This window comes from Anabrus simplex, chromosome 2 (assembly GCF_040414725.1).
Source record: "Anabrus simplex isolate iqAnaSimp1 chromosome 2, ASM4041472v1, whole genome shotgun sequence".
Lineage (NCBI taxonomy): Eukaryota > Metazoa > Arthropoda > Insecta > Orthoptera > Tettigoniidae > Anabrus > Anabrus simplex.
Genome location: NC_090266.1, coordinates 322,987,768 through 323,015,112, shown reverse-complemented (window position 1 = coordinate 323,015,112; position 27,345 = coordinate 322,987,768). Strand labels below are relative to the sequence as shown.

Here is a 27,345-nt window from a genome sequence, read left to right as displayed (position 1 = left end):
CGCCACCGCTGCTTCAGTCACTCTTCTGCTATGCTCACCTGTCGTCTGCCTACTCTGTTCATCACGTGACTCTGACGTCATCTTCTTCTCCACCTGTGTGTGTGTGCTTGTGCATACCGCTATTGGACACGTGATTATGACGTTTCTGGAATATGCTGGCTTTCAACTTCTCTATTCTTCTGGACGCTTCTGTACTGCTATATAATCTCGCTCCACAGCTCTAAAAATTGAGTCTGCCTTCGTTTCGGAGTGGTGGAGCACCCAAACAACTGTACTACGTTCTATATTGGCATTACCATCTGGACTGTTATTTCTTCAGGTTATCTGGTGAGCAAGATTTATCATAATGTTATTTTGACATTAAATTCTTCATTGGGCCATCTGCCCCAGTTGAACTTTACTTTCGCCAGCTTATTACGGCATCAAAATAATATATGCAAGGCATATTTTCTACTAAAACTTTTCAACCACGAACTGTACCATGGACAATGGAATTTTGAATATCAGATTATCTGCTTCCTTGGACTAATGCTACTTTTTGCAATAATAATAATAATAATAATAATAATAATAATAATAATAATAATAACACATTCTGCAAAGTAGCTACACCCGGCAAAGAGAGTCCCTTCCCCAGTTCGATCCCTACTTCCTTTCCCCTTTCCCTTCTTTTCACATCTTCTTTCAGGTTGCTTCCTTTATGCTCTTCATTGTATGCTTCATACGGTTTTGATGCATCTCTAAATATCTATATTGTAAATGTGGCACATTTTTCTTGTCTTCTGAAGTTTCTCTATATATTTCACTGTCTAGCAAACTCTTGTCTGCGACTTTCTAAACTTGTTGAGAAATGTTTACTATTTTATTATTTGCTAAATATATATCTTATTTACTCTGTTAAGTTTGTAATTTTTCTTGTTCCTGTAATTTTCTCTTGGTTTAATTCCTTCTCACTGCGCGAATTCTGCCATAAATTATTATTATGATTATATCGTGCTGCTGCTTCTACCACTTGTATGCTTAAGCTATATATCAACTATTACAGTATAACTATTTTATCTCAGCATTGTACGTACTAACGACGGCAGCTGAGGGTATCAGTATGATAGCAGAGCCTCCTCCAAAGAAGCGTCCTGTGAGAAAGACGATTGGTACAAACCTCTACATTAAGGAAAGTTTCATATAACATTACTGCTGTTCTGTAATCTACATTGTTTCCTTCGTATGTTTCATTTACTTGTCCTCTTAATCTGCTGGGGTTGATAATGTAATAAAAGTAAAATCATTCACCACAATGACATCACGTGGCAACTTCCGTTGACCAATAGGTATGCAAGTTTCTACTTCAGCAATAAAAATGGCGTGTAATGCTCTTTGTCAGGTTATAAAAATAAATGTACTCCTGGGGTCGGGATGGTGGTTTTCCAGACATCACTATGAACACATCTCCCCTTTGACACTCAATCCAAATAAGATTTCTTTAATTTCTACTTCACTAGAATGTTACAAATGATATGTATCGAGGGCTGAATTTTTACCACAAATGCGATTGTTGGCTCGCTGAAAGAACATCGGCCAGGAGATACGTACCACCTGACCTATGAAGTGCTAGAGACGACAAATCATTCCGCCACTGCATTTCTCTCCAACAATTCAATGAATGTGTTATAGCCAAGCGGGCCAAAGAAAGATCACATCTTTCTATCTGTAAGTAATGCTGCTCCATATGTACATAATGAAGGCAACCAAGGGACTTAAAATGCTATAACCAAAAATGATACATGTGACATGACTTGCACATACCTTGCATAGTGTAGCTGAAAAATTTCAAAGTAGCTACCCTGACATAGATAAATTAATATCCAACTGCAAGAAAGTGTTTCTCAAAGCTCCACTTCTCGTTCAGAAATTTCGAGAAGCACCTTCATTTCCCCTTCCACCCCAGCCAATTATAACATGTTGGGGGACTTGGCTTGATGCCGCAGTGTACTATTGCAGCAACTTAGATGTCATGGAGAAGATCGTAAATTCTTCTGATCCTGGAGAATAGTCTCCGAAAAACGACTCAAGATTTATTTTCAAGCGCTACATTAAAAGTAGACCTGGCCTACAAAAAGTCCAATTTTAATTCTTTGTCTGGAGCAATCATGCAAATGGAAGATTCAGGTGCAGAACTAAACGATACATTGGATGTGGATCTTGTCAAGTGCATAGAACAGGAATTAAAGCATGTGAACGGAACAGTAGGCATCTAGGGTGTCTAGAAAATTAGAAAATGTAGGTACTTAGAAAAAAAACAGTGGACTTGTGTACCTACATGGACTTAGTGAAATCCTCTGTATGAACCCTTCATTTGCAGATTTCCAGGAATAATAATAATAATAATAATAATAATAATAATAATAATAATACTTTATTAACGGTAATACCATTTTACATAACAGTAGAGAAGAATAAACAAAACAAAACACACTAAAAAGAAAGTATGGAGTATAAGTAGAAAAATATGTACAGATATATACACAGCTTATATTACAAGTGAGCACAGGAAAGTAATAGGCAATTCTGGAGGTTATGTAAGTGATTTCTAAATTTTGACAATGATCAGTTAAATATATCAATATCCACTTTGTTTAGAGATCTTGACATTCGTTCAATTGGCTAACTGAACGCATAGTTAGTTCTATGCCAATTTGTAGACAATGTATTCTTGAACCTTGGGCGTCTGTCTGGTACATGTACGTTAATTTTTGCAAGGAGTTTTGGACAATTCACCAAGGAATAAAGCAATTTAAAAATGAAAAGTGTATCCAATAATTCACGGCGTTGCGACAGGCTATGCAGATTTAAGGACTGTTGTAGGGATGTATAATCAACATTATCATATGAGAATGCTGCTCTAAATGAATATAGACGAAGAAATTTATGTTGTACTGAATCTAATCTATGGAGAGAGGTCTGATGAGAAGGGTTCCAAACAGGTGTACAGTATTCTAGTATGGGGCGTACCATAGATACTGTAATGGTCATAGCGTCCGGCATATCAACTGGCAGTGGGCCCGGCCCGGCACCGTATAGACCCACTCCTTATACTTCAACTGCGCCAATCACTAGCAGCACTTAAGGCTAGGCAAGCCCCACTCGCTTCCGCTCGCGGTCCTGTAGCAGAGGAGTATGGAAATGACTCCACGATTAATCTGGAATGTTCCATCTCGCAATGTTCCTGGATCTATCCAGCATCCGGACGATTCTAGAAGAGCCAGCGCAGGTATATAAGAGAGGAATGACCTGCCTGGAGTTAGTGAGAGTTAGAAGTTGGTACGTTCAGTCGTGAGCGACTGCCAGTGGAGTGAAGTATGTGAACTGCCGTGATTATCGGACTAGTGTGCTACAGTGCGGACTGTCGGCGAAGGAGAGAACATGTAGCCATGCGACGCGGGACCTTGCGTGTGAGTGTAAAACTGTGTAGTGTGAGAACAAGTGAGAAACGAAGGGAGAGAGAGCGCACGAACTGCGTAAGTGTGTAATATGAGCAAAAGTTGTGTGTAGTCTTGTGTAGTTTAGTGCGTAGCTAATAAATCGTAGTATTGAAGCTACCAGTCTAGTGTTAATTGATCCTACTACCCCGTCAACTCATTACAACTGGTGTCAGAATCAGGATCGACTGGTAGCAGTAATTTCGTAACTAGGAATTTCTAGTGAATCGTAAAATGGATAGCGAACAGTTTCAGGCTCTCCTCAGTAAGTTCACCGAACTCTCATCCAAACAGGACGAAATCAAGAGCGAACTGAAACTGGAATTAAATGAACTTAATGGTGGACAAGGTAAATTAGAACACGAAATTCGCTCTCTCGAAAGAAAATTAAAGAGTGACATTACACAGGACGTACAGGAACTGGTTGGAAAACAGATCAAAGAAATACCGCAGGTTGTGGAGTCAGGAGTTCGAGACCTGAAAGAAGAAGTAAGTGCCCTGCGTACGAGAGTGACAGCCATGGAGACTCGTGCTAGGACCACCTGCAGCGACAGCGGCTCCAGCGCCGGGAAAGTAAAACTCCGCGCTTCGACGGGACAACATCTTGGCGGACTTTCCGGGGCCCAATTTGAGACCGTGTGCGGGCACAACGGTTGGACATCGCAGAAAAGGGCCGTGTACCTAATCGCCGGACTGCAAGGACCAGCAGCGGAAGTACTACACAGCCTTCAGGCGGGTGCCACTTACGACGAGATCGTTAGAGTGCTCGACAGCCGATACGGTGACCACCAGCTGGCAGCCGCCTACCGAGTCCAGCTAAGGAAGAGGACCCAGCGCGCTAATGAGACGCTGCAAGAATTCGCGCAAGATATGGAGCAGCTAGCCCACAAGGCTCTGGATGGGCTGCCTCTGGACCACATTCAGTGGGAGGCAGCCTATACATTCAGTGATGGGCTCCGCGATGCTGAGATCCGTCAAAAGCAGATGCTCAGCGTGGAGCATGACCTCAGAGAGACCCTGACGTTAGCCCTGAGTGTGGAGGCAGTGAAGGGAACAGCGGCACCGTCACCAAGAATACGAGGCGTGAGAAGCGAGGACGCGCCGGAGACTCGCGCTGTTACGGGAGGACAACGCACGCTGCCGCTGAGACTCCGACGCACCGAGATCACCTGTTGGAATTGCGGCAAGCGTGGCCACCGGCGGAGGAACTGCCGAATGGAGGCAGCCCCTGATCAGGGAAACGAGTAAGGGCCGACAAGGAGAGGGGCTCGTCGGCACCGTCACTACCGTCCCCTCGTTTCACGCTAAATGTGGTCACCGAGCGGAGTGACGACAGCTTGATCGCCGGCAGGTGGCTCGGAGACAGGCCGTGCCGAGTCACGATAGACACGGGGGGCAGCATTGACCATCGCCAGGCCGGACATAGCTGAGCGACAGCCAGAGAGGGAACGCCACCACCCTTATCTGCAGCGATGGCCTCAGGAGACACCATCCATCTTGAAGGAGGCGCTACTTCAACTGACGCTGGGGCGACGCCTACGAGTCTGGGCCTTCGTCACCGCCATCGCGGATGAGGTCATCCTGGGCCTAGAAGCGCTACGGAAATACGAGGTGACTGTCGACGTGGGACGACGTGTATTGTGGCTCGGCAAAGAAGAGGTCATGCTGCGACGCCCAGGGACGCAACCTTGAGTAGTGCGGTTAACGTTGGCCAGCGACGAAGTGATACCAGCCAACAGCGAGGTGATGGATATCGTACGGTTAGAGGAACCCATACAAGGGGACAGCGTGCTTGAGGAACCCAGTTCGCCAACCACCGGCCAAGGACTCTACCTGGCCAGGACGCTCGTTCCGGTACGAATATTGAATTCGACGTCACGGGAGCAGAGGGTACCCAGCGGGACCGAGCTTGGGACTTGTGAACCAGTCACGTGCGTCGTGCCAGTGGACGGCGAAGACGCACAGACCCTGGAAGGAGGCGAAGGATTGGATAAGCTCCGGAAGATTATATCCGACGCCCGGAAACATTTAGAGGCGAGACTGCTCAGTGAGGTTAAGGAACCAATCCATGAATTTCAGGACATTTTCACTGCTACCGGAGGTGACTACGGAAAGACGGACAGAGTGTGCCATCGCATTAACACCGGCAACGCCGCTCCAATCCGACAGCCACCTCGTAGAGTACCCCTGGCAAAGAAGTTGAAAATCGACCAGATGCTAGATGACATGAAGCAGTGGGGAGTCATCGTGGAGTTGAACAGCCCGTGGTCATCGCCAGTCGTCCTGGTGAAGAAAAAGAACGGTGAACTCCGTTTCTGCGTCGATTACCGGAAGTTGAACGACGTCACGAAGGACTGCTTCCCGTTACCGCGGATAGACGACACCCTGGACGCACTATCTGGATCCCAGTGGTTTTCGACTTTGGACCTGAAGTCGGGATACTGGCAACTAGCGCTCCATCCGGAAGACAAGGAGAAGACTGCGTTATCAACCGGCCAAGGGCTCTACCAGTTCACCGTGATGCCCTTTGGTCTCTGCAACGCGCCGGCAACTTTCGAGCGACTGATGGAGGCCGTGCTGAGAGGGCTAACACACAATGCTTGCCTCGTGTACCTGAATGACATAATTATTGTGGGACGCACGTGGAGAACCTCCGGAAAGTGTTTGAGAGGCAACGTGGGGCTCACCTAAAGTTAAATCCCGGAAAATGCCAGCTGTTCCAGAAGGAGGTCCGCTACCTGGGCCAAATCGAGTCATGGGAGGGAGTAGCCACGGATCCGGAGAAGTTAGAAGCTGTCAGGGACTGGCCGGTGCCGAAGGACAAGCGAGAACTAAGGAGTTTTCTCGGCCTTTGCAAGTATTACCGCAGATTTATAGCTGGCTACGCAGACATATCAAAGCTGCTTACACGGCTCACCGAGGAGGTCTTTCCAATGGTCAAACGAGGCGGAAGCTGCGTTCCGGAAGCTGAAGGAGTCGCTGTGTACTGCACCCACCCTCGGATATCCCAAGCTGGGGGAGAAGTTCATCGTCAATACCGACACCAGTGACGTGGGAATTGGTGGGGTACTGTCACAAGCGCAAGACGGCCAGGAGAAGGTGATCGCCTATTTCAGCAAGACATTGTCAAAAGATGAGAGAAATTACTGCATGACGTGTCAAGAAGTGCTTGCCATCGTGAAGACCTTGGAGCACTTCCACAAATATCCGTAGGGGCAGCCTTTCTGCCTGCGCACCGACCACTCCGCATTGACCTGGCTCCTCTGCTTCAGAAACCTGGAAGGTCAGACAGCTCGCTGGGTACAACGCCTTCAGGAGTACAACTTCACCACCGAGCATCGACAAGGAAGGAAGCACTGCAACGCCGACGCTCTATCGAGAAGGCCGTGCCCTGCGAACTGTACACACTGCCAGAAAGTGGAGAGACAGGCAGGCATCGTGGACGTCCGGGCCGTGAGGGCCACCGCTGCTGAAGGATGGGCTCGAGATGCCCTCAGGAGGGAGCAGCTGAGGGACGACGACATCGGGCTGATCTTACGAGAAGTAGAGTCGGGGCAGAGGCCGGAATGGAAAGACATCGCCGAACGCAGTCCAACCTATAAGGCGTACTGGGCCCAGTGGTCGTCTCCCACGGTTAGTGACGGGGTACTTACCCGCACGTGGGAATCAACCGACGGAAAGAAGCACATTGCACAGCTGATAATCCCCAGGAGCATGAGAAAAGAGGTGCTGAGCGAGTTGCAAGCGGACACTACTGCCGGCCACTTGGGAGTGAATAAGACACTAGATCGTGTCCGACAGCGTTACTACTGGGTGCACTTGAGGAACGATGTTGAGAGGATGTTCCAGCTGTGTGACACCTGCACGGCAAGTCGGGGTCCACGTACCTGGAGTAGGGGCCAAATGATGCAGTACAACGTTGGAGCACCATTCGAGAGGATCACCATTGATGTCGCTGGACCATTCCCCGAATCTGACGCTGGGAACCGTTATCTACTCCTGGCTATGGACTACTTCATAAAGTGGCCGGAGGTCTACGCCATGTTACAAGTGACTATTCTCATTTTGGTTCCGTATTGAAGTTGACGTATGTCTCAAGTATTATTACAATATTATAAGTCCACCTGTTCAATACAATACAATATGATCCACTATTTCATATGGTCAAATGTTTTTTATACATAATACATAAAAGTCAAAGGTGCATGTTTCACCCTCCTTAGGGGCATCATCAGCCTATATCAATCTTAATATACTAGAAGTCGAAAACCCAGTCAAGCTAGCGTTGCTGTAACAACCTGACGTACTTAATACGCTCCGTACGAGTAAGTACCGCATTAGCCATCTTTGACGTACGGGAAGTCTCTTGTACAGTACGGTATTATTAACACACTTTCTTCTACATTTTGTTTCAGAAAATCCTGAACATTTCTTCCAACATATGTTTCAACGGAATTATATATCAACTTGACTATCTTTTAGATCCATTCGACTCCCATAATTTCCGAACTCCGCTAGCTTTGACATACGTTTTATCACAAGCATCGCCTCTACAGAAGTTCCATTTTCTTCTTGACTTTCAGATATCCCAATCATATACATTTTAAACTTGTTTATTACTTTCACACTTCCGTTTTAAATAACTGAAAGTGATTTTACCACCTTGGATTCAACTTGGGAATTGAAGAAACATCCCCCTTTGATGATTGCTTTTATACTCAAGGCTTTCACAGTCTTAATGATATTATAAAAATATGGATCCATTTTAGTTTTAGACTCTCAAAATCTCATGTTTAATCACGTTTTAATCTTCAAACTGTTAATTTCACTCTCTTTTAACATACTTTGGTGCATTATCGTTGTTTTAGATGTTATTGTATAATGTTTTACGAAACCATTTTTCAACATTTTAACCTATAATTTATAAGTATATGTATTATTTTAAGATTGATATAGGCTGATGATGCCCCTAAGGAGGGTGAAACATGTACCTTTGACTTTTATGTATTATGTATAAAAAACATTTGACCATATGAAATAGTGGATCATATTGTATTGTATTGAACAGGTGGACTTATAATATTGTAATAATACTTGAGACATAGGTCTACGCCATCCCGAACCAAGAGGCATCGACAGTGGCAGATGTCTTGGTCAAGAACTACTTCTGTTGATTCGGTGTCCCGAGGGAACTTCATAGTGACCGAGGCAGAAACTTTTGAGTCCAGGTTGATGCAAGAGGTTCCGCAATGCTTAGGAGTGCGGAAGACACGTACGACGCCTCTCCACCCTCAGTCAGATGGTAAGGTGGAGCGTTTTGTGAAAACCGCCGAAAAGCACCTCAGGAAGGTGGTTTCGGGCGCACCAGAAGGACTGGGACGAGAGGGTCCCCTTCTTCTTGATGGCCTATCGAGCGTCCACCCATGAGACGATGGGCATGACACCTGCCAACATGGTCTTCGGAAGGGAGCTCTGCCTGCCATGCGATCTAATGTTCGGCTCTGCACCAGACCAGCAGCAACCAGCGACAGACTATGCATGGGAGTTGGTGGATCGGCTCAACGACATCCACGATTATGACCGACATCATCTAAGGGTAGCCAGTGACAGGATGAAAGCCCGCTACGACATGCTCGCAAACTCTGCGGGTTTCCAAGAAGATGACAGAGTGTGGCTGTACCGTCCGGTGTGGACGAAAGGAAGTCACCGAAACTGCAGCCACAATGGGAAGGCCCATATACAATCGTCACCAGGATCAATCACCCTCATCGGAGGGTCTGCCTTACAAGGGCTGCACCCGGCTAGAAAAAGCCACACGAAATTATTGCCAGGATCAACGATGTCGTCTACCGAATCCGGCGGCCTCCCCGAGGGAAGATGGTTGTTCACCTGGATCGCTTGGCACCGTATCGTGGAGCAGCTAGGAACGAGCAGCCTTGAGGAGGGGGCAGTGTAATGGTCATAGCGTCCGCCACGTCAACTGGCAGTGGGCCCGGCCCAGCACGGTATAGACCCACCCCTTATGCTTCAACTGCGCCAATCACTAGCAGCGCTTAAGACTAGGCAAGCCCCACTCGCTTCTGCTCGCGGTCCTGTAGCAGAGGAGTATGGAAATGACTCCACGATTAATCTGGAGTGTTCCATCTCGCGATGTTCCTGGATCCATCCAGCATCCGGACGATTCTAGAAGAGCAAGCGCAGGTACATAAGAGAGGAATGACCTGCCCGGAGTTAGTGAGAGTTAGAAGTTGGTGTGGTTCAGTCGTGAGCGACTGCCAGTGTAGTGAGGTATGTGAACTGCCGTGATCCATGATTATCGGACTAGTGTGCTACAGTGCGGACTGTCGGCGAAGGAGAGAACGTGTAGACGTGCGATGCGGGACCTTGTGTGTGAGTGTAAAACTGTGTAGTGTGAGAACACGTGAGAAACAAAGGGAGAGAGAGCGCGCGAACTGCGTAAGTCTGTGTTATGAGCAAAAGTTGTGGGTAGTCTTGTGTAGTTTAGTGTGTAGCTAATAAATCTTAGTATTGAAGCTACCAGTCTAGTGTTAATTGATCATACTACCCCCCCCCCCCCTCCCTTGTTACAATACATACAGCAATCGATAGGTAGCTAAGTTTGAAAATTCTCTAGAATATCTAGTAATGCAACCCAATCTTTGAAATGCTTTCTTACAAATATTTTCAATATGTTCACTAAACGATACGTTATAACTGAATTAAACACCAAGGTCATTAACTTGTGAAACAGGAGTTAGAATGTTCTTATTACTAAATTTGTACTGAAATGATATTTTCTTATTGTTTTTAAAAATCGATATAATTTAACATTTCTCATGATTAAGTTTCAACCCATTTTGAATACAGTACTTTTCCAGATGATGTAAATCTTCTTGAAGTTTTAAACAATGAAGTGGACTATTAACTTGCATAAAAAAATTTGAATCATCAGCAAACAAAAGCAATTCAGAATTCTTAAGTATATTTTTAATGTCATTTATGTAGAGAGTAAAAAGTAAGGCCACAAGGTGAGACCCTTGAGGAACTCCACTGGTAACAATAACAGGTGCAGAAAAATGATTCCTTATTTTAACAATCTGGAGGCGATTTTTAAGATACAATTCAAACCATGAGAGGAGAGGCCCATTAATTCCGTAGCCCGTTAGTGTTTGCAGCAAGATATTGTGCTTGACGTGTCAAAAGCTTTTGAGAATTCTGTATAAATGCAGTCCACTTGGGAGTGGTTCTCTATTGCATCCAAGAGGAACTGATAGAATAAAAGAAGATTGCTACAGGTTGACCGTCCTGAAAAGAATCCATGTTGCTCATCAATGATGATGTTTCTAAAGAGAGGTGTGATTTTGTCAAGAATTATTGAGTCAAAAATTTTGGAAATATGAGAAGAAATTATGACTGGTCTAATATTGCTTTATGTCAGTTTTATCACCATTTTTGAAAACTGGACTAACAAATCCTTTCTTCCATTCCACTGGAAAAACGCCTTGGTTTAATGATAAGTTGAACAGATAAAAGAGTGCTTCACATAAAATAAATGAGCAGTACTTGAGCACGTAAGCTGAAACACCATCAGGTCTTACAGTTTTCTTTAATTCCAGAGATATCAGTTTGTTGTAAATTTCTGCCTTACTAATGTTTATAACTGGCAGATTGACAGAGAAAGGATAATCATATGACATACTACTACTATTCTGATAAGAAGAATAAACACATGAAAAGTGGTTAGCAGAAAGATTGACAATATTTTCTCCAGTATCTGCTGTAACTTCATTAAGATGCATTGTTGAAGGAATATTATTACACGACCTTTTAGAACTTCGATATTGCCAGAATTTCTGTGGATTGGAAGTAATACTTCGTTCACAGTTGGAGACATACATTGTATAGCAAGATTTAGATTCACACTTGCATTCATTTCTTAATTTCTAGAAATGCTGATAATCACTATTGAGACCTGATATTTTGTATTGCTTGTGTGCTTTCTTCTTTTCAATAATCAGTAACTTCAATTTATAATTAAACAACTTTGGAAATTTGGGAGGTTTAAAATTCCGTATAGGGATGTAAATTTTGATGCTATAATGTAGTACTGAATAGAAGGTTCCTACTGCTTTATCAATTGATACATTTTGAAACCACCTTCCAGCTGAACTGTGACAGATAATAATTTAGTCCATTATAGTCACCATTTAAAAAGTCAAAATAAAAACTATCAGCAGGCAAGGAATTGTGGAATGTTCTCCATATCATTTAATTCTACTCAAGTACATTCCCATTATGTCATGTCATGTTGAAGTTTTTCTTGCTACAAGATGATACTCAGTGACAACAGGAGAGGATTCTCATTCAACAACCTTAAGATGCATGTGGTCATAAACGGCAACAATCCTGATAATCGAGACTAGTTAAGGTATGAAAGCTTCATTCGAAGAACACATACTGTACTTTGTGTATAACGTAAAACTGAATGAATAGTGAACAGTGAAAGTAACTGTAGTGTTTATGTCTTCCACAGAGTCCGCCCTTGGCTAGGAGTATGCAGTGTAACCTTAATGAATTCATGAACTATTCAGCATTATAGTTGATTTTTGGGTTGAGTATTTTGAAAAATTAAAACTATTTCAACTCTTCATTAATTGGGCCAATGACCACGATGCGAGGCCCTTTCAACAACAAGCATCATCAATTTGCAACCTGTAGCAATTGTAACAAAAGTATTTCTGTATGTAATTTAGTTGCTATTCTTTTGGTCATATTTTAAATTTTATACATCATAAATGCATACAAATTTTATACATTTTTAGGTCATAGAAATCCGCCCCCTAATCATAACGAATCAAAATTCTAAGGACATCATCACATGCCAACATTATGATCCTATTTTCATCATCCGGCCCTGAATCGAAGAGCAGGAAAAGCTTACCTCGAAGCGCGAGATCATAAGGCGAGGTTACATCAAGATATGAGTGTGTGGAGATTCCGAGGGGGGTTCACGGAATTGTGAACGATTCATCATTTTCTTTACAGTTCTTCACTGAATAGTCTTTTCTAGGGGACTCCTAAATGTTGTAGCCAACATAGCTGATGAACTTTAACTAGACAAAGCTATCGACCTAGACTTAATGTGGTTTAAAGTTCGTTCAACCTCAATGCCTGCTCTATCAGCTAGAATCAGATAATCATCTGTACCATCTCTTGTCAAGACTGCTGCTGGTAATCATAAACATTTAAAAATATTATTCTGCTACACTAACAGTAATTTTTTGTTTTATTTTTGTTGTATTGTGATTGTGGTACAAGTATGAAAAATGAAAACCTACAACCTGTTTTCCAGTCATTGACCGGGTCAGGGATGTAATGAATGAATCATATTATGGGCTATTGGTACGATGGGGTCACCACTCCCAAAGTGATTTCAATAATGGCTGATAGATGCTATGAAATGAGAATGGAGAGTGTTGCTGGAATGAAAGATGACAGGGAAAACCGGAGTACCCGGAGAAAAACCTGTCTCGCCTCCGCTTTGTCCAGCACAAATCTCACATGGAGTGACCGGGATTTGAACCACGGTATCCAGCGGTGAGAGGCCGATGCGCTGCCGTCTGAGCCACGGAGGCTCTTGTGGTACAAGTATCCCCAATAAATAAGAAGTGGCTTATCGGTACCCTTCTCGACTGCTAAGAAGCGTTACCTCCTAAGTAAAAAACATTCCTTTGTCCCAACAAGATGAGTCTGATATTGTTATTGCAAATTTTACGGCCTTTAATTATACTGTAACATATTTTATTAACCTTTTAACCGCCAACGTCCGAGCGGACGTTCCAGAAAAAGTACTTTCCAAGTTATTTATTCGTTTTAATAATGTATAATACATGTTTTGGACTAGTATTGGATTAAATAAGACTATATACAACAAGTTTAGTTGAAGAACTTGCTGCCAAGTGGCAATTCAGCTCCCGCGGGCTGGTAACAAACCCCTTACTATTTTACCGAGGAAAAAAAAAAAAAAAGAACGCAACTGCTCCATATTCAGAAAGATCAGTACTAGTCAAGGTGGTAAATGGAAGAAAGACCAGATACATTTGTAAACAGTGTAAGAAGGGTGTACAGCCTTTGTGCCTCCTTAAGCACATTTGCGAGAACACGTCATAAACATTTGTAAATATTAGTAAATAGTTGTTGTATCATATTTTTAATGCAAAGAGTGAATTTTTGAGTGTTAAATCTGTGTGAAATAGACAGTAATCATTTTTTACTTAAAACGAACCAGGAACTACAGCATTTACATATAATGTAAGATTAGAAAATTTCACGTTAATGTAGTAGTAGTAGTAGTAGCAGTAGTAGTAGTAGTAGTAGTAATAGTAATAATAATAATAATAATAATAATAATAATAATAATAATAATAATAATAATAATAATAATAATAGTACTGTAACTGTAAGACTGTACATAAGGCTCTGTTTTTTTATATGTAGCATAGGAAACACCACCTCTCTAAAATAATGCAGCTTTTGATAGTAAAAATGTTTTTCTTAACAATTTTTTAATCATGAAATACTTCTTTTTCAAAGAAAGGAAATATTTATTTGAATTATCACTTCATAAAATAAAAATTGATAAAATAAAGGTAAATTTATTTACATCAACAAAATGCCTGAAGCATTACCTTCAAAACAAAAATATTGCCCATCCAATTTACATAAATTTAACAGAAGTTATTACAAATAATTTACTCAAAGTAAAAAGTGCTCATTAAGCCTTGGCTGTATGGGACATAAACACCGCGTATGAGGCTGGCGGTCAAAAGGTTAAGAAATATTTCAAGGAAAAAAGTATAATATTATCAAACATGGAGTTAAGAATTTTAGAATTAGGAATTATTAGATACTATCTAGAAATCTTATTTTCAGCAGAAGCACAGTGTAATTGCTTGAAATATGATTTGTTCACAAACATAGATAACGCTTAGTCAATGAGGCTTGTTGTCACATAGGTGAAAATGAGCACACTAAGTCAAGATTTATGAGCTATTAATGAAGATTGAGCATGAAAAAGTTCCATCACCCACCATTTTCTTGTAAATAGTGAAATTATCTTTTAAAAAACAAAGATAGAGTTAGTGAAAATGGACCTTTATAAATGCTCAAGATATTCTCTAAAACCAGTTCCTCTCTTTTCAATTATTTAGGATCTAGATCTTGTTATAACAACCTACTGTAGTTTATAGTATGTGTGAACTTGCGAAGTGTGAAGGGATAAGTGATTTATTGCTGTAGTGCTCTAGGTGCCAGACCAGCATGTTCCTTTATAAACATTCCCATTTTAGGTTCAGTTCATGTTTTTGCCTTGTAGTCTATGTGAAAAGTGGTTTTAAGTGGCTATTGTGATCTGTTATTTTATTTTCTCTGCATTGAGGGAAATCGCGTCATCCTTGAGAAAATACGTCAAACAATTCCTTTTACAAGTGAGGGGAGTTAACTCTACAACAGACAGCATCAATCTTTGACAAAAACTTCAAGCCAAAATATTTCAGTTATTTTAGCTGTCCTGTTGATAATGAAGATACAGAATGGTCTCCTCGTGTGCGATGTATAAGGTTTTATCCTAATCTTATCAAATGGATAGGTAGTGACAAAACTTGTGGTATGCCATTCATGGTGTCAATGGTTTAGTTTGAACCAACAAGCAATGCAAATTTTTTGTTCTGTCTAACAAAAATTGGTGGACATTAAAATAAATCCAATTTTCACTGCAAATTTAAGTAAAGCATTTGCAAGCACAGTGTTTTTCTTTTGATGTCCAAAGCTGTCACTGTAAGTTCTTACTTTTTTAGCATTCATACAATTTGAATTCAAACAGTCAATCAAGCAAGAAGGAAAATTTGACCCAAGTAGTTCACCTTCACACTCGGCCCAATGGTAACAAGTCGAACGGCTGGAGGATGTATCATAAAATTGTGTAATCGTGCACATACAGCTTTGTCTTATAATACAAAGCACAAGTCTTTACGTTAGGACACAATATGACGGACAGTAGGTCCACTGGAAGCACTTTCGTATCTTCCGTCTTCATTTTTGAGTTCCTTATCCATTCTTTTCTTACCTTACAAGAATGTTGTTTTTCCATTATTCTTCTACTAACCCTCTTGCTTGGTAAGAACAGCATACATCATACTGATCCTTTATTGGTTAGTGGAAAGCAGTATTCTCTTGGTCTACTAAGATATAAAACAAAGGAAGGCTCAATGGTTTCCTTCCAACAGATATTGCATTTCTTTCTGTCAATGTCAAATGAATGGATGGATGAAAACCATTCAGAGAAAAAGGCATTTAAACATCTTAACACTCATATAAAGCATGCTATTTGTAGTTATACCACCCATCACTGGAGCGCAGAATATTACCACTATCACTTGTATCTCATTGCTGGTGAAAAGATGCTTCCTCCCGGAGTTACATCCTGCACTTAACTAACTTTTTTTTAAGAAATGTCACTTATACCATTATGGTTTTTATCCATTCAAATAGTCGTTGCTTGCTATTAAATAACTGTTTCAAGATACAACTTTGTGGTGTTCTTTCTGCAAAAATGAGCCAGAACTTTTGGGAGATCCTTCAGGAACCTAATCGTAAACACCTTATTGGAATTCTTCTCAGTATACTTGGTGTGTGCGTCTTATTAAGAATTCCATCCTTAGAAGTCATTGACCAATTATGAACACACCATTCAAACAGACAGAATGTTTGTAGAAACAATTCCTTGAAGTGCCTTGTCTTCTATCATCAGCATATCCCTCTTTTGTTTCGTTGGCATATACTCCATTAAAGACTTGAAGTACAGTTCATTTTCACTGAGGCTCAATTATTTCAGAAATTGGAATGGAACTCTACTGGCATTTTCTGGAATTACTGGAGTGTAACTTGTCCATTTTGACTTTTCACAAGATAATGTGGTGCATCTTCATCAATTTTCTGGTAAGTATTTCTTTGTTGACATTTTATCATGGGTTGATTCTGTTGAGTTTCTGGATTAGTGCATTAATAATTACTTCTAGTGAATCTGTACATCTGTTAAATTTTGTAATCAGTTACTTCAAGTTTACATTTCATTGCTGCTGCAGATTCTATTGTACATTTGGAAGTAGGCCTACAGTATGTCTTGAATTGATTTGTAGCCCGTATTAGAGTTTAGTCAGCAGGCAACATACCATCAAATGGGGAAACTTTGGACACAATGTAGGTTTTTCCTTTTTTGTTTTTCTGGTTTCCAATTCATCACAGCGAAGGGTACTTTTAGTTTTGTCGTAACTACTGAGTTATCACCACTTCCTGTTGTGTTTGGGCACTGTTAATATTTTGGAGGGAAAGAAACACCACTGGACTAAGTCGTGTTTCAACCCACCACCTTGGGCTCAGAAAGTCAGAGCTCTACCATCTGAGCCATTCAGCCCAGCCCATTAAGTGAAATCAAATTAATTTTTCTGGCTTTCGATACATATTTCCTACATTAACTCCTTCAATTTGACATTTATATGAAGAACCATTTGGCCATTAACAGTCATAGGTAATAAATTTAATATTAATCCGTATTGAAGAGTAATATAGTGTAAAACAAAAACTAAGGTTTCCGTTAACAGTTAAATGTAAGTACCAAATAACCAGCTCCTTCAGTTAATCAAACGCAGAATGTCCAACTTAAGCTTGCAGATTTCATTCCTGCTCATGCAGTAGATTTTTTAAAGGACAGACAAAAATGTCTAACATTCCATGTCACATACGAGGCTAGGAGAAAGAATCAGGTGGCTACATTCTTTTACCAAAATGAGTTACATATTGATCCTGAAAGAAAGAAAAAAATACCTTCCATTTGGTGAAAGAACCAGATTGCTTCAGAGAGCCACCACACAGCTGCAGACTAAAAGCAGCTACCTTTATCATCTGTCTGGTGGATCAAGGAGGCACACGCTGGAGTTACAAAATACCATAGTTTGTGCACTTCCCCCTTCATTCAATTCTGAACATCCTCGTAAGTGTGCCCTTCCAATCAAAGCAGCCTAATTTCACAATGTGATGAAGTTGGCAACACAACACATACTTCCATCCGACATGTGATTTTACGATACTCCAGTTACCACAGGGTAACAATTTGTCCAACTCAGATGATGAGCGAGGCATGAGAAGCTGTGCAAGAGAAGTATAACATGCTTATAATCAAGTAAAACTTACTGCAAATTTTATATTTAAGGATTTGTGAGTGTGAAACCTTTCATGTTTTTTAACAGTTGTTTCTTCTTGAATATTCTCATTTTCATCAGTCTGGGTGTATTTTGATACATAATATCTTTCTCTGGTCAAATACTACAGAATATGGCAACAAATTCAGTATATTTGATTGAAAAATAAAATTTTTAGTAATTGTTTTTTGTTGTAAAAGAATCAGGTAGATCCAACAAGTAAAATATTTTAGGTAGCCTACATCTAATTCTAGTATGATACAATTTCACTTTTAGTTCCATACTCCTGTTCTATGAATATTTCAAATTTAAGGTTACTGGAATAAATACTGAATTTTTTCTATTTGGTTTTGCTTGATAACTTCAAAATGAACTCAAATGGAGCTATCAGGTTCTTTCACCAAGCCCTTCAATTGTTGGCACCCAATAACATTACCTACTCAGTCTTCGAAACTGTACAGGACTTTTCAGTTTGGCTGCTACTGATAGCTGCAAAGGAAGTATATAGCCAACCTAAATGGCAGCATTTCCAAAGGTTTGCAAACTGTAAGCTATATTATTATTATTATTATTATTATTATTATGTCCGGCTCCATGGCTAAATGGTCAGCGTGCTGGCCTTTGGTCACAGGGGTCCTGGGTTTGATTCCCGGCAGGGTCGGGAATTTTAACCTTAATTTGTTAATTTCGCTGGCACGGGAGCTGGGTGTAGGCTATGTGTCGCCTGCATCATCATTTCATCCTCATCATGACACGCAGGTCGCCTACGGGAGTCAAATCAAAAAAGACCTGCATCTGGCGAGCCGAACTTGTCCTCGGACACTCCCAGCTCTAAAAACCATACGCCATTTCATTATTATTGTACTAAATCAAATATACATTTAAGGATATAAGCAGTCCTCAAAGCTTTTAAACCAACTTTGAAGAGCTGACAAACAGTAAGAAAACCGAGCTCGATAGCTGCAGTCGTTTAAGTGCGACCAGTGTTCAGTATTCGGGAGATAGTGGGTTCAAACCCCACTGTCCGCAGCTCTGAAGATGGTTTTCTGTGGTTTCCCAAATGCTGGGGCTGTACCTTAATTTAGGCCACAGCCACTTACTTCCCACTCCTAGCCCTTTCCTGTCCCATCGTCGCCGTAAGACCTATCTGTATATAGACAATATGGAAATGAAATTTATAAATAATGAGACCTATCTGTGTCAGTGCGACGTTAAGCAACTTGTAAAAAAAAAAAAAAAAAAAAAAAAAAAAAAAAAAAAAAAAAACAATAAGAAAGCAACACAGCAAATCGTACACACTGTTCACGCCTAATTAAGACATTTGTTGACATAAGAAATGTAAAGACGGTTGGACGACAAGATAAATATATGTAACAACATCTGTCTCTCTCTCTCTCTACCCCTCCCTCTAGGAGAAGCAGCAGTAAGTAGGTTATATTTCCCATCCAAAGCTCTAGATTTTCTCGAATTCCTCACAGATGCCAAGATAACAATTTTGGACTGTACTGATCCTTGAAGAGCTTGTTAGAAGTGGTGTCTATACTTCTCCATACAGTCTCAATGCCAAGTAATTGAACACACACTAGGTAAGAAGAAGAATTAAGTTAAAATCTTACATATGCTTTTAATGTCATTTAATTTGATCAATACCTCAAACTGATTTGGAACTTTTATCATGTGCTGATTGAAAAGCACTAGTTGAAATAATTTGTTGTTGTTGTTACAATTCACTTTACGTCGCACCGACATAGATAGGTCTTATGGCGACTATGGGATAGGAAAGAGATAGGAGTGGGAAAGAAGCGACTGTGGCCTTAATAAAAGCCCCGGCATTTGCCTAGTGTGAAAATGGGAAAGCACGGAAGCGGGTCATAGCCACATGCTTGGTAGTTTATATTTTAATATGCCCAGACCAGTATTAGAAGCCGGCCCCGTGGTGTAGGGGTAGCGTGCTTGCCTCTCGTCAGGAGGCCGCAGGTTCGATTCCCGGCCAGGCCAGGGATTTTTCTCTTGACCTTAGGGCTGGTTCGAGGTCCACCCAGCCTATGTGATTACAACTGAGGAGCTATCTGATGGTGAGATGGCGGCTGCGGTCTCGAAAGCCTAGAATAACGGCCGAGAGGATGGGTCGTGTTGACCACACGGCCCCTCGTAATCTGCAGGCCTTCGGGCTGAGCAGCGGTCGCTGGGCAGGCAAGAGCCATTTCAAGGACGTTAAGTGCCGTGGGGTTTGGTTTTTTCGGTTTGGGTAGACCAGTATTAGAAAATACAACTCACCAGTGTGTACGAGAAATTGAGAAGACTTAGGAGAAATAATGGTCCAAACACTACATAGAAAGACAGACAAATTTTAAAAGTGTATTTTATAAAACATAACATAATGTCTCTTAAAACTGAGATATAACTGTAAATTATGCTTAAGACCCAACAAAAAAATTATTTGAGAGAAGTTTCAGAATATGTTAACATGAACAGGACTTCAATGAGGCAATCAATGCCGTACTTAGCATCTTATGTCTTTCGGACAATGGCAATTAAATCTGTGCAGATATGTTAGAGTGCAACACCATGCTTCTTATTAAATTTATACACCATACTTCAAATATTAGGACATAGCATGACGCATGGACGGTAAAGATGGGAGCCCACGAACAAGGTAGGAAGGGAGCATGAGAATTGTCATAAAGAACAAAAATGAATATATTACAAGAGGTAACTGTTTAACTCAATCTTATAAATATTTCTGGTTTTCTGAAGGTAAACTGGGGTCATTTACATGAACAATTAAGACTCCATACAAAAGTGAAAATATACCATGTCAGATGTCTGAAGCTATTTAGCACCGTTTTCTTTTTTTGCCCTCCATACGATCTAGTATCAACACTGCAGTATCATTATAGTTCAAGTGATAGCAATCAAACCTATGCACACATTACGGTACAACACCACGCTTCGTATTAAATTTATACACTTAAAATGCCCCTACTTCAAATACCACAGCATCACATGAATGAGATAATTCAAGCATTTAGCTATGCACACCAAGTTTGAAATTTTGAGTAAAATTTATCAGAGGCAGAATGTGCTTCTTCTAGGGTTTCTACTTCCTTCTATCGCTATAGACCTAGGTCTATTCTTTTATCATTCACACTGTCTCTCTTCCTTTTGAACTTAAGTAAACTATAACCAATACTACATATATTTTGCTACAGATGCATGGTTCAACATTGCAGATAACAGGAAGATTATCAAATGCAGCATGACATGTCAAGCATCTCCAGAAATCAATCTTTACTACAGATGAAGAATAAGGTCAACCAAATTAGTTTCTTTATAGGCTTACACATCTATAACATTCCACGGAAAAAAAGATAATATACAAAATTCACAGAAGTAAGTTTAATTTCAGTAGTAAATCAGACTAGTATAAATTTTTAAGTTTTCTATCTATAAAATTTTGCTACTAAAGACTAACAAGTTCTGTACTTTATCTTAATAAACATACTCAAAACACGTCATTTCAAGGAAATGACTACCGTACTCCCTCTCTTAAGAAAATTTATGAAATATTTGACAGGAAGTTCAAAAACACCAGCCACAACTGTCAGGTTAACTTCAAATTCAAACGGAGATATACTTCGGAAGTGAAAGTGTAGTGAGTAATAAAATATCGCACAACTTACCACTTGCGTCAAGAAGCATTAGGACAGACTGTAAACAAACACAGCAAAAAATCACTAAACATAATACGGAGGCTTGACTCCCAATCATGGCGTGAAACCGGTATATTTCTTCTGCGGAAAGTCCGATGGCTTTCTATAACAAGGCATTAAAACAGTATTTCATATTCCACACACAGGCAATATAATCAACCACTCCAAATGTTAACAACACCGCACCAACTTCAAACACACGACAACTCCGTAGATGTCAACCTCCACATTACAACAAAATTTGAACCCTTCCAGACCACTGAAGTACAACTCATTGATTAACAGCTAATGTAGATCACCGTACAAATAAGTACAAGATGTTTTTAGAAAAGTAATTCATATAGTTCGCCCTTCACAGCATCAGAGACCGCCACTAGTAATATGATGGAATTCCACTTAACACCACCCGAGATGCAAAAAGGGAGTAGGAAACGAAAAAAAAAATTTTTTTTTTTAAATCGCATGTATCAAAACTTGCATCAAAGAAATCTTGTTTTAATACGGAACCTAAATATGAAATTCTTAATGTTAAATATCAAAACTTGCCCGTCGTAAGCGCAATGCCCGTACTGGAAATACATGTGCATCCGGACTCAAATCTCTTCCCCACGCTGTTGACTCAAGGCTGGGTGTATCAATATATATTGTATTTGGCCCCAGCTAACTGTTTTTGCGCTCAAGTAATTGTTGAAACATAAAACAATATAGGCTGCAACATAAGGATTGACATAATTTGTTACTTTGTGTTTGTATTTGTGTACTTGTGTATGAATATGATTACTTATTTAATCTTACTGTTATCGAAGCCTACTTCCCTCTGTTAAAGTTTATGAAAATATGGCGATGTGTTATAAAAGCGGCACAGTACTCGGCATTATTCTGCTTCATAATATTGTAATGGTTATAGCGTTCGTCATGCCAACTTGCTATGGGTGGGGACGTCGCCCTATCGGTCCATCCGCTTACGCTTCGACCGCGCCAATCACGAGCAAGTGCTAGACCAGCCCCTATTCTCTCCCATCCGCGGTCGCGCTGCATGAGACGATGGAAATTACCAGACGATATCTGGAGTCTTCCGTCTCGCGAGGTTCCTGGACACATCCAGCATCCGGACTGTTCTGGAAGGAGCGGCGTAGATATATAAGGGAGGAGTGACTTGCCAGAGACGGAGAGGCTACAAAATACACAGAAGCGATAAGGCTAATAGAGTCGGAGGAGTGGCAGTTCTGGTAAGGAAGGACATCAAACATATGGAAATAGACTTACCAGAACTGGTCGAGCTGGAAGCGTGCGGAATTGCCATGCCAGTGCGAGGAACACTCGTCAATGTAATATCGGCATACTCCAGACCTAAACACCTTAACACTCAAGATATAGAATCGGTATTAAGGCAAAATCGAAACACGATCCTAGGAGGCGACCTAAATTCGAAACACGCCAGCTGGGGGTGCCTGAAACCTAACGCAGACGCCGAAAGGCTGTACAACCACATGCTATCCCAGGACTATGTGGTAACAGCCCCCAGTGAACCCACGTTCCTAGCACCAAACGAACAGGTCGACGACATATTGGACATCGCCCTACTGCGAAATATTCCTCAAAGACACACCATAAAGGTCATTAACGACCTAGGGTCGAGGCATCAACCAGTAATATTTACACTGGAAGCGAACCCGGAGGAATATGAGAATAACCCCAAGCGCCGACTCAACTATAAAGCAGCCAATTGGGGTAAATTCGAAAGAAAATTAGATTCACTCCTGCAGGGGACTGAGGACATACAAATAGTAAACCCAGCCCAAACGGATGAATCACTAAGAACACTCGTAAATGCGATCCAGGCAGCCACAACTGCGAGCATTCCGGTACACAAACCTAGACAAAACACTAACATTGAAATACCGGCCCACATTAAAGATCTAATACGCCAGCGCAACAGACACAAGCGCAACTGGGCCCGACACCACCGCGATGAAGACCGGATACGTAAAAACGAGCTCAGGGTCGAAATCGAAACCGAAATAATGGAGTATAGGTCACGGATCTGGAATAACAAACTGAGTACATTCGACACAAATACCAGACCGGTGTGGAACTTAGCGAGATATTTCACGCGAGAACCACACGTGATCCCAACAATTAAGGGACCCAACGGACCAGTATACGAAAATCAAGACAAAGCAGAGGTGATAGCCGACTCACTCGAGGAGGCCTTTAAGCCCAATGACGAACCGTCGGACCCCGCCTTCATTAGGCAAACAGAGGCCAAGGTAGCGGAATTCCTAGCAAACGCACCTAAGCCCGAGGTTAAGAAGACTAATATCCACGAAATTAAGTGGATAATAGATCACCTTAACCCGAAGAAGGCACCCGGCCCAGATGAGATTCAAAATATAATAATCAAAAAGCTAACACCGAAAGCCCTCGCACTACTCACTAAAATATACAATGCAATGTTCCAATTGCAGTATTATCCGAAACAGTGGAAAAAGGCGAGAATTCTTGTATTCGGCACACCAGGCAAGGACAAATCTAACCCTAATAATTATAGGCCCATCAGTCTCCTGGACGCCCTCAGCAAAGTATTTGAGAAAATACTGCTGAAAAGGCTCATAGCACATATCAAGGAAAGAGGAATCATTCGAAACGAACAATTCGGTTTTAGAAACGGCCACTCCGCCCCACAACTGCTTACCCGGGTCCTAGAACAAGCGACCATCGGACTAAACAAGCGGAGGGACACAGGCACGGTATTCCTTGATATCCAGAAGGCATTCGATAAAGTCTGGCACGAAGGCCTATTAGCGAAATTAATAGACCTCGAATTCCACCCAGGGTACATAAGATTAATTAAATCATACCTGGAAGGCCGAGAGTTCCAAGTAGATGTTCATAACACGCTGTCAAGCACGCGACCAATCAGGGCGGGCGTAGCCCAGGGGTCACTTATAGGGCCAATCCTGTTCATTCTATTTACGAATGACATGCCGACAGCGGAACTCACTACCACGCACCTCTACGCGGATGACACTGCTATCACAGTACAACACTTTCAGCTAGCATGCGCTCGAAAGAGACTACAAGTAGCACTGCGAACTCTCGAGCCCTGGCTAACCAAATGGCGTATCAAGGTCAACGTTGACAAATGCCAAGCTGTGATGTTCACTAGGAAGAACAGACGCACACGTATGCCAGCTAACATAAAACCGCTCAAACTATTTAATCGAGATATAGCATGGCACGACAAGGTCAAATATCTAGGAGTAGTCCTAGATAGAAAACTAACCATGCTATATCACATTAAAGACATCCAGCGGAAAACAAACGCACGACTGGCACAGCTCTATCCGATACCGAATAAAAGATCCAGTATTAACAAGCGAGTAGCAATAAACATGTACAAGGCCCTAATTAGGCCGATAATAACGTACGCAGCTCCCGCCTGGGGCTACACTGCTATGACAAACCTGGATAAGCTGGAACTAATACAAAACAAATGCATTCGAGCAGCGGCTAGACTCCCGTATGACACACCAATACGCCACCTACGCGCAATTGCGAAAGTCAGCTCGATAAGGCAACACATACGAAATCAAACACTCCGAATGTACAAGAAGTCATGGGGTAGTAAGGTCAACCCACTAGTCAGTGGAATAGGACGCTATGACGTCGATCTATACACCAAATACCCCACACCGAAACACATTCTGTTCAGGCACAGGGCCAGGAGGCCGGGGGCCCAAAACCGCCCTCGCTCTTAAACTGACACCAACTCACAATACCGCACCACTTAACACTATGCACACACACCGCAACACCTGTATATATGTGCATGCTTGTTTACAACATACATCCTTTCCCTAGATTGTGTTATGTTATTACTATGTTACAGATTTGGCCAAGCGAGCGAGGATTGAGAGAAGTAATACAACACGACGAAGGCAACACAGCCAAGAAAGAGACGATCCAATCCAACCCGCTCCCACCAACGACAAAGGAGTGGACAAAAAACCCACGCCTGCTAATATCATTAACTATTAATCTACTAATTGTACTTGTACTTGTTCTACAGGACACGAGAGCGGAAATGCGGCCCGCACTCTAAAGAAGAAAAGTAATAATGTATATATAATAGGATGTGTGTATATTTGTGTATATATTTACAGAGACAAGTGTGTGACACCAACACCGCAAAGAAGGGACGTCATCAGGCGGGAAAGAAGATGCCCCTTACAACAAGTAAGGCTTGGCACTAATCCCCTTCTCCTTAAAAGGAGACTTGGCACCAGGGACTGCTGGCTGCTGGACCAAGGGACTAACCTGTGGCCCAAAGCCCAGACGCCAGCGGACCCGAGCCGCACCAGGCAGTGACAAGTAGGACTGATCCCTCATAATAATTGACAAAAGCTAGGTAAATGGTTATGATTGCATGACACATATTCCTAACTAACACAACCTCTGGTCTTTTTCCAGCCCACATCCTTGCATGTGCTATCAAAAGATGTCAGGTTTTACATGTAGGCTCTTTCTTCTTTCTGCCTATGTGGTTTTTCCCTGACCCTTCAATACCATACTTCAACACCATATACCTAACACAATCTCGCCTGGTAACGTGTCTGACATGGAAACAGGCAGATACTCCTTGTATCACTTCCCACTCTACCCAGCTATCTCTTTTCTACTTAGAAATTAATAGCATGTCGGAGGCCATGTAGATTGAGTCGATGGTCACGGCGGGGGAGCGGGCTACGGGGGCCCCCCGTATAAAAAAAAAAGCCAGAGACGGAGGACGAGTTCGACAGCCGTAGTGGAAGGACGTCTTCCTCCCGCTCGCTCTCTCTCTCCTCGCCAGGCGCTCTGTACTTTTCCAGTACTAGTCAGGCAGCTGTACTTGTTAGTACATCTTCGAAAGAGCATTTGTCAGAGCTGAGCACTTTTCAGTGCTCGCTATTTCTCTTTCAGGAGCTTTATTTTCAGGAGGACCAGGATGGAGAAGCCGACCCTACCAGTGAGACCGGTCGACCACGACTACGAGGCAGCCTTCGAGAAACTACAAGACGCGCTCTACACGATGGAAGCCCCCACTATGAACGCCCGGGGCTGGTGGTGTTCAACCGGTGGGGGGAGGACAACCACCAGGGGACGCTGAGAGTATTCGACCACCTCAACGCGATCGCGGAATCCATCGGGGAGCCAATCCTGCAGATCATAGGCCATATGGTCCCTGCCTGGGCGATCATCATTCGCCCTAATGACGCAGCTGACTTCAAGGTCTACGAGGAGCGCGCGTCCCAGGAGTTCCAGGTTGCCCGGCTACCAGGACTCAGGGAGCATCTGGACGTCTCAGGCTACCAGGAGGCAGCCATACAGACGGAGCCGAGGACCGAGTACGACGGCGGCGCTCCCGAGCGCCGCGACGGCGCGACCTCAGTTGGAAGGCTGTACTCTACCAAGTACACGCAGACCAACAAGGCCGCCAACCAGGATCGTCGACCACCTATAAGGCGAAGTGGTCGCAGACGCAGGCCTACCAGGAAGGGCCTGTTACCCGGGCGCAAGCCAGGAACGCGCCCGTGATGGTGGACAGCAGCACAGCAGTGGAGAAGGACGCCCCCTGGCGTTCTGAGACTGCTGCCCAGGCCCAGACTGCCTGCATGTCTGTCGAGCTACAGATCTCGATATGCACCCCTCAGGACAGGGAACGCAGTCGAGTGTTAGCACCGACCGACACCGCCGCCGCCAACCAGGAGATGGAAGATGACGGCGACGCAGCGGAGCCACCAGCTACCCCGGGGTCACCAGGCCGGGAGGAGGGACACCAGGACGAGACCTCTTCCCCTGCCGAGAAGCAACCCCAGGAAAGAAGAAGAAGACGACGCTGGACCAGGAAGCAGAAGGCGA

The 27,345-nt window shown here is 42.5% G+C and overlaps 1 protein-coding gene and 1 long non-coding RNA gene across 3 annotated transcripts in view; one reads left to right on the top strand and one right to left on the bottom strand.

Annotated features, from left to right (window-relative positions):
* Nucleotides 1-21,868, bottom strand: part of Ptp69D (Protein tyrosine phosphatase 69D) — a 976,604-nt gene extending 954,736 nt beyond the window's left edge. Inside the window, exon 1 of one of the 2 annotated variants that reach the window (XM_068226166.1) lies at nucleotides 21,415-21,868. In XM_068226166.1, the coding sequence (XP_068082267.1) occupies nucleotides 21,415-21,502 (88 nt within the window). In that variant the 5' untranslated portion in view covers nucleotides 21,503-21,868. The remainder of the gene's footprint in view (nucleotides 1-21,414) is intronic. The other variant, XM_068226167.1, reaches the window with a different exon arrangement.
* On the top strand, nucleotides 16-21,350 carry LOC137498533 (uncharacterized). Its single transcript, XR_011017814.1, has 3 exons — nucleotides 16-327; nucleotides 16,369-16,472; nucleotides 20,944-21,350. It is a non-coding gene; the product is annotated as an uncharacterized lncRNA (long non-coding RNA).
* Nucleotides 21,869-27,345: the final 5,477 nt, after the last annotated feature.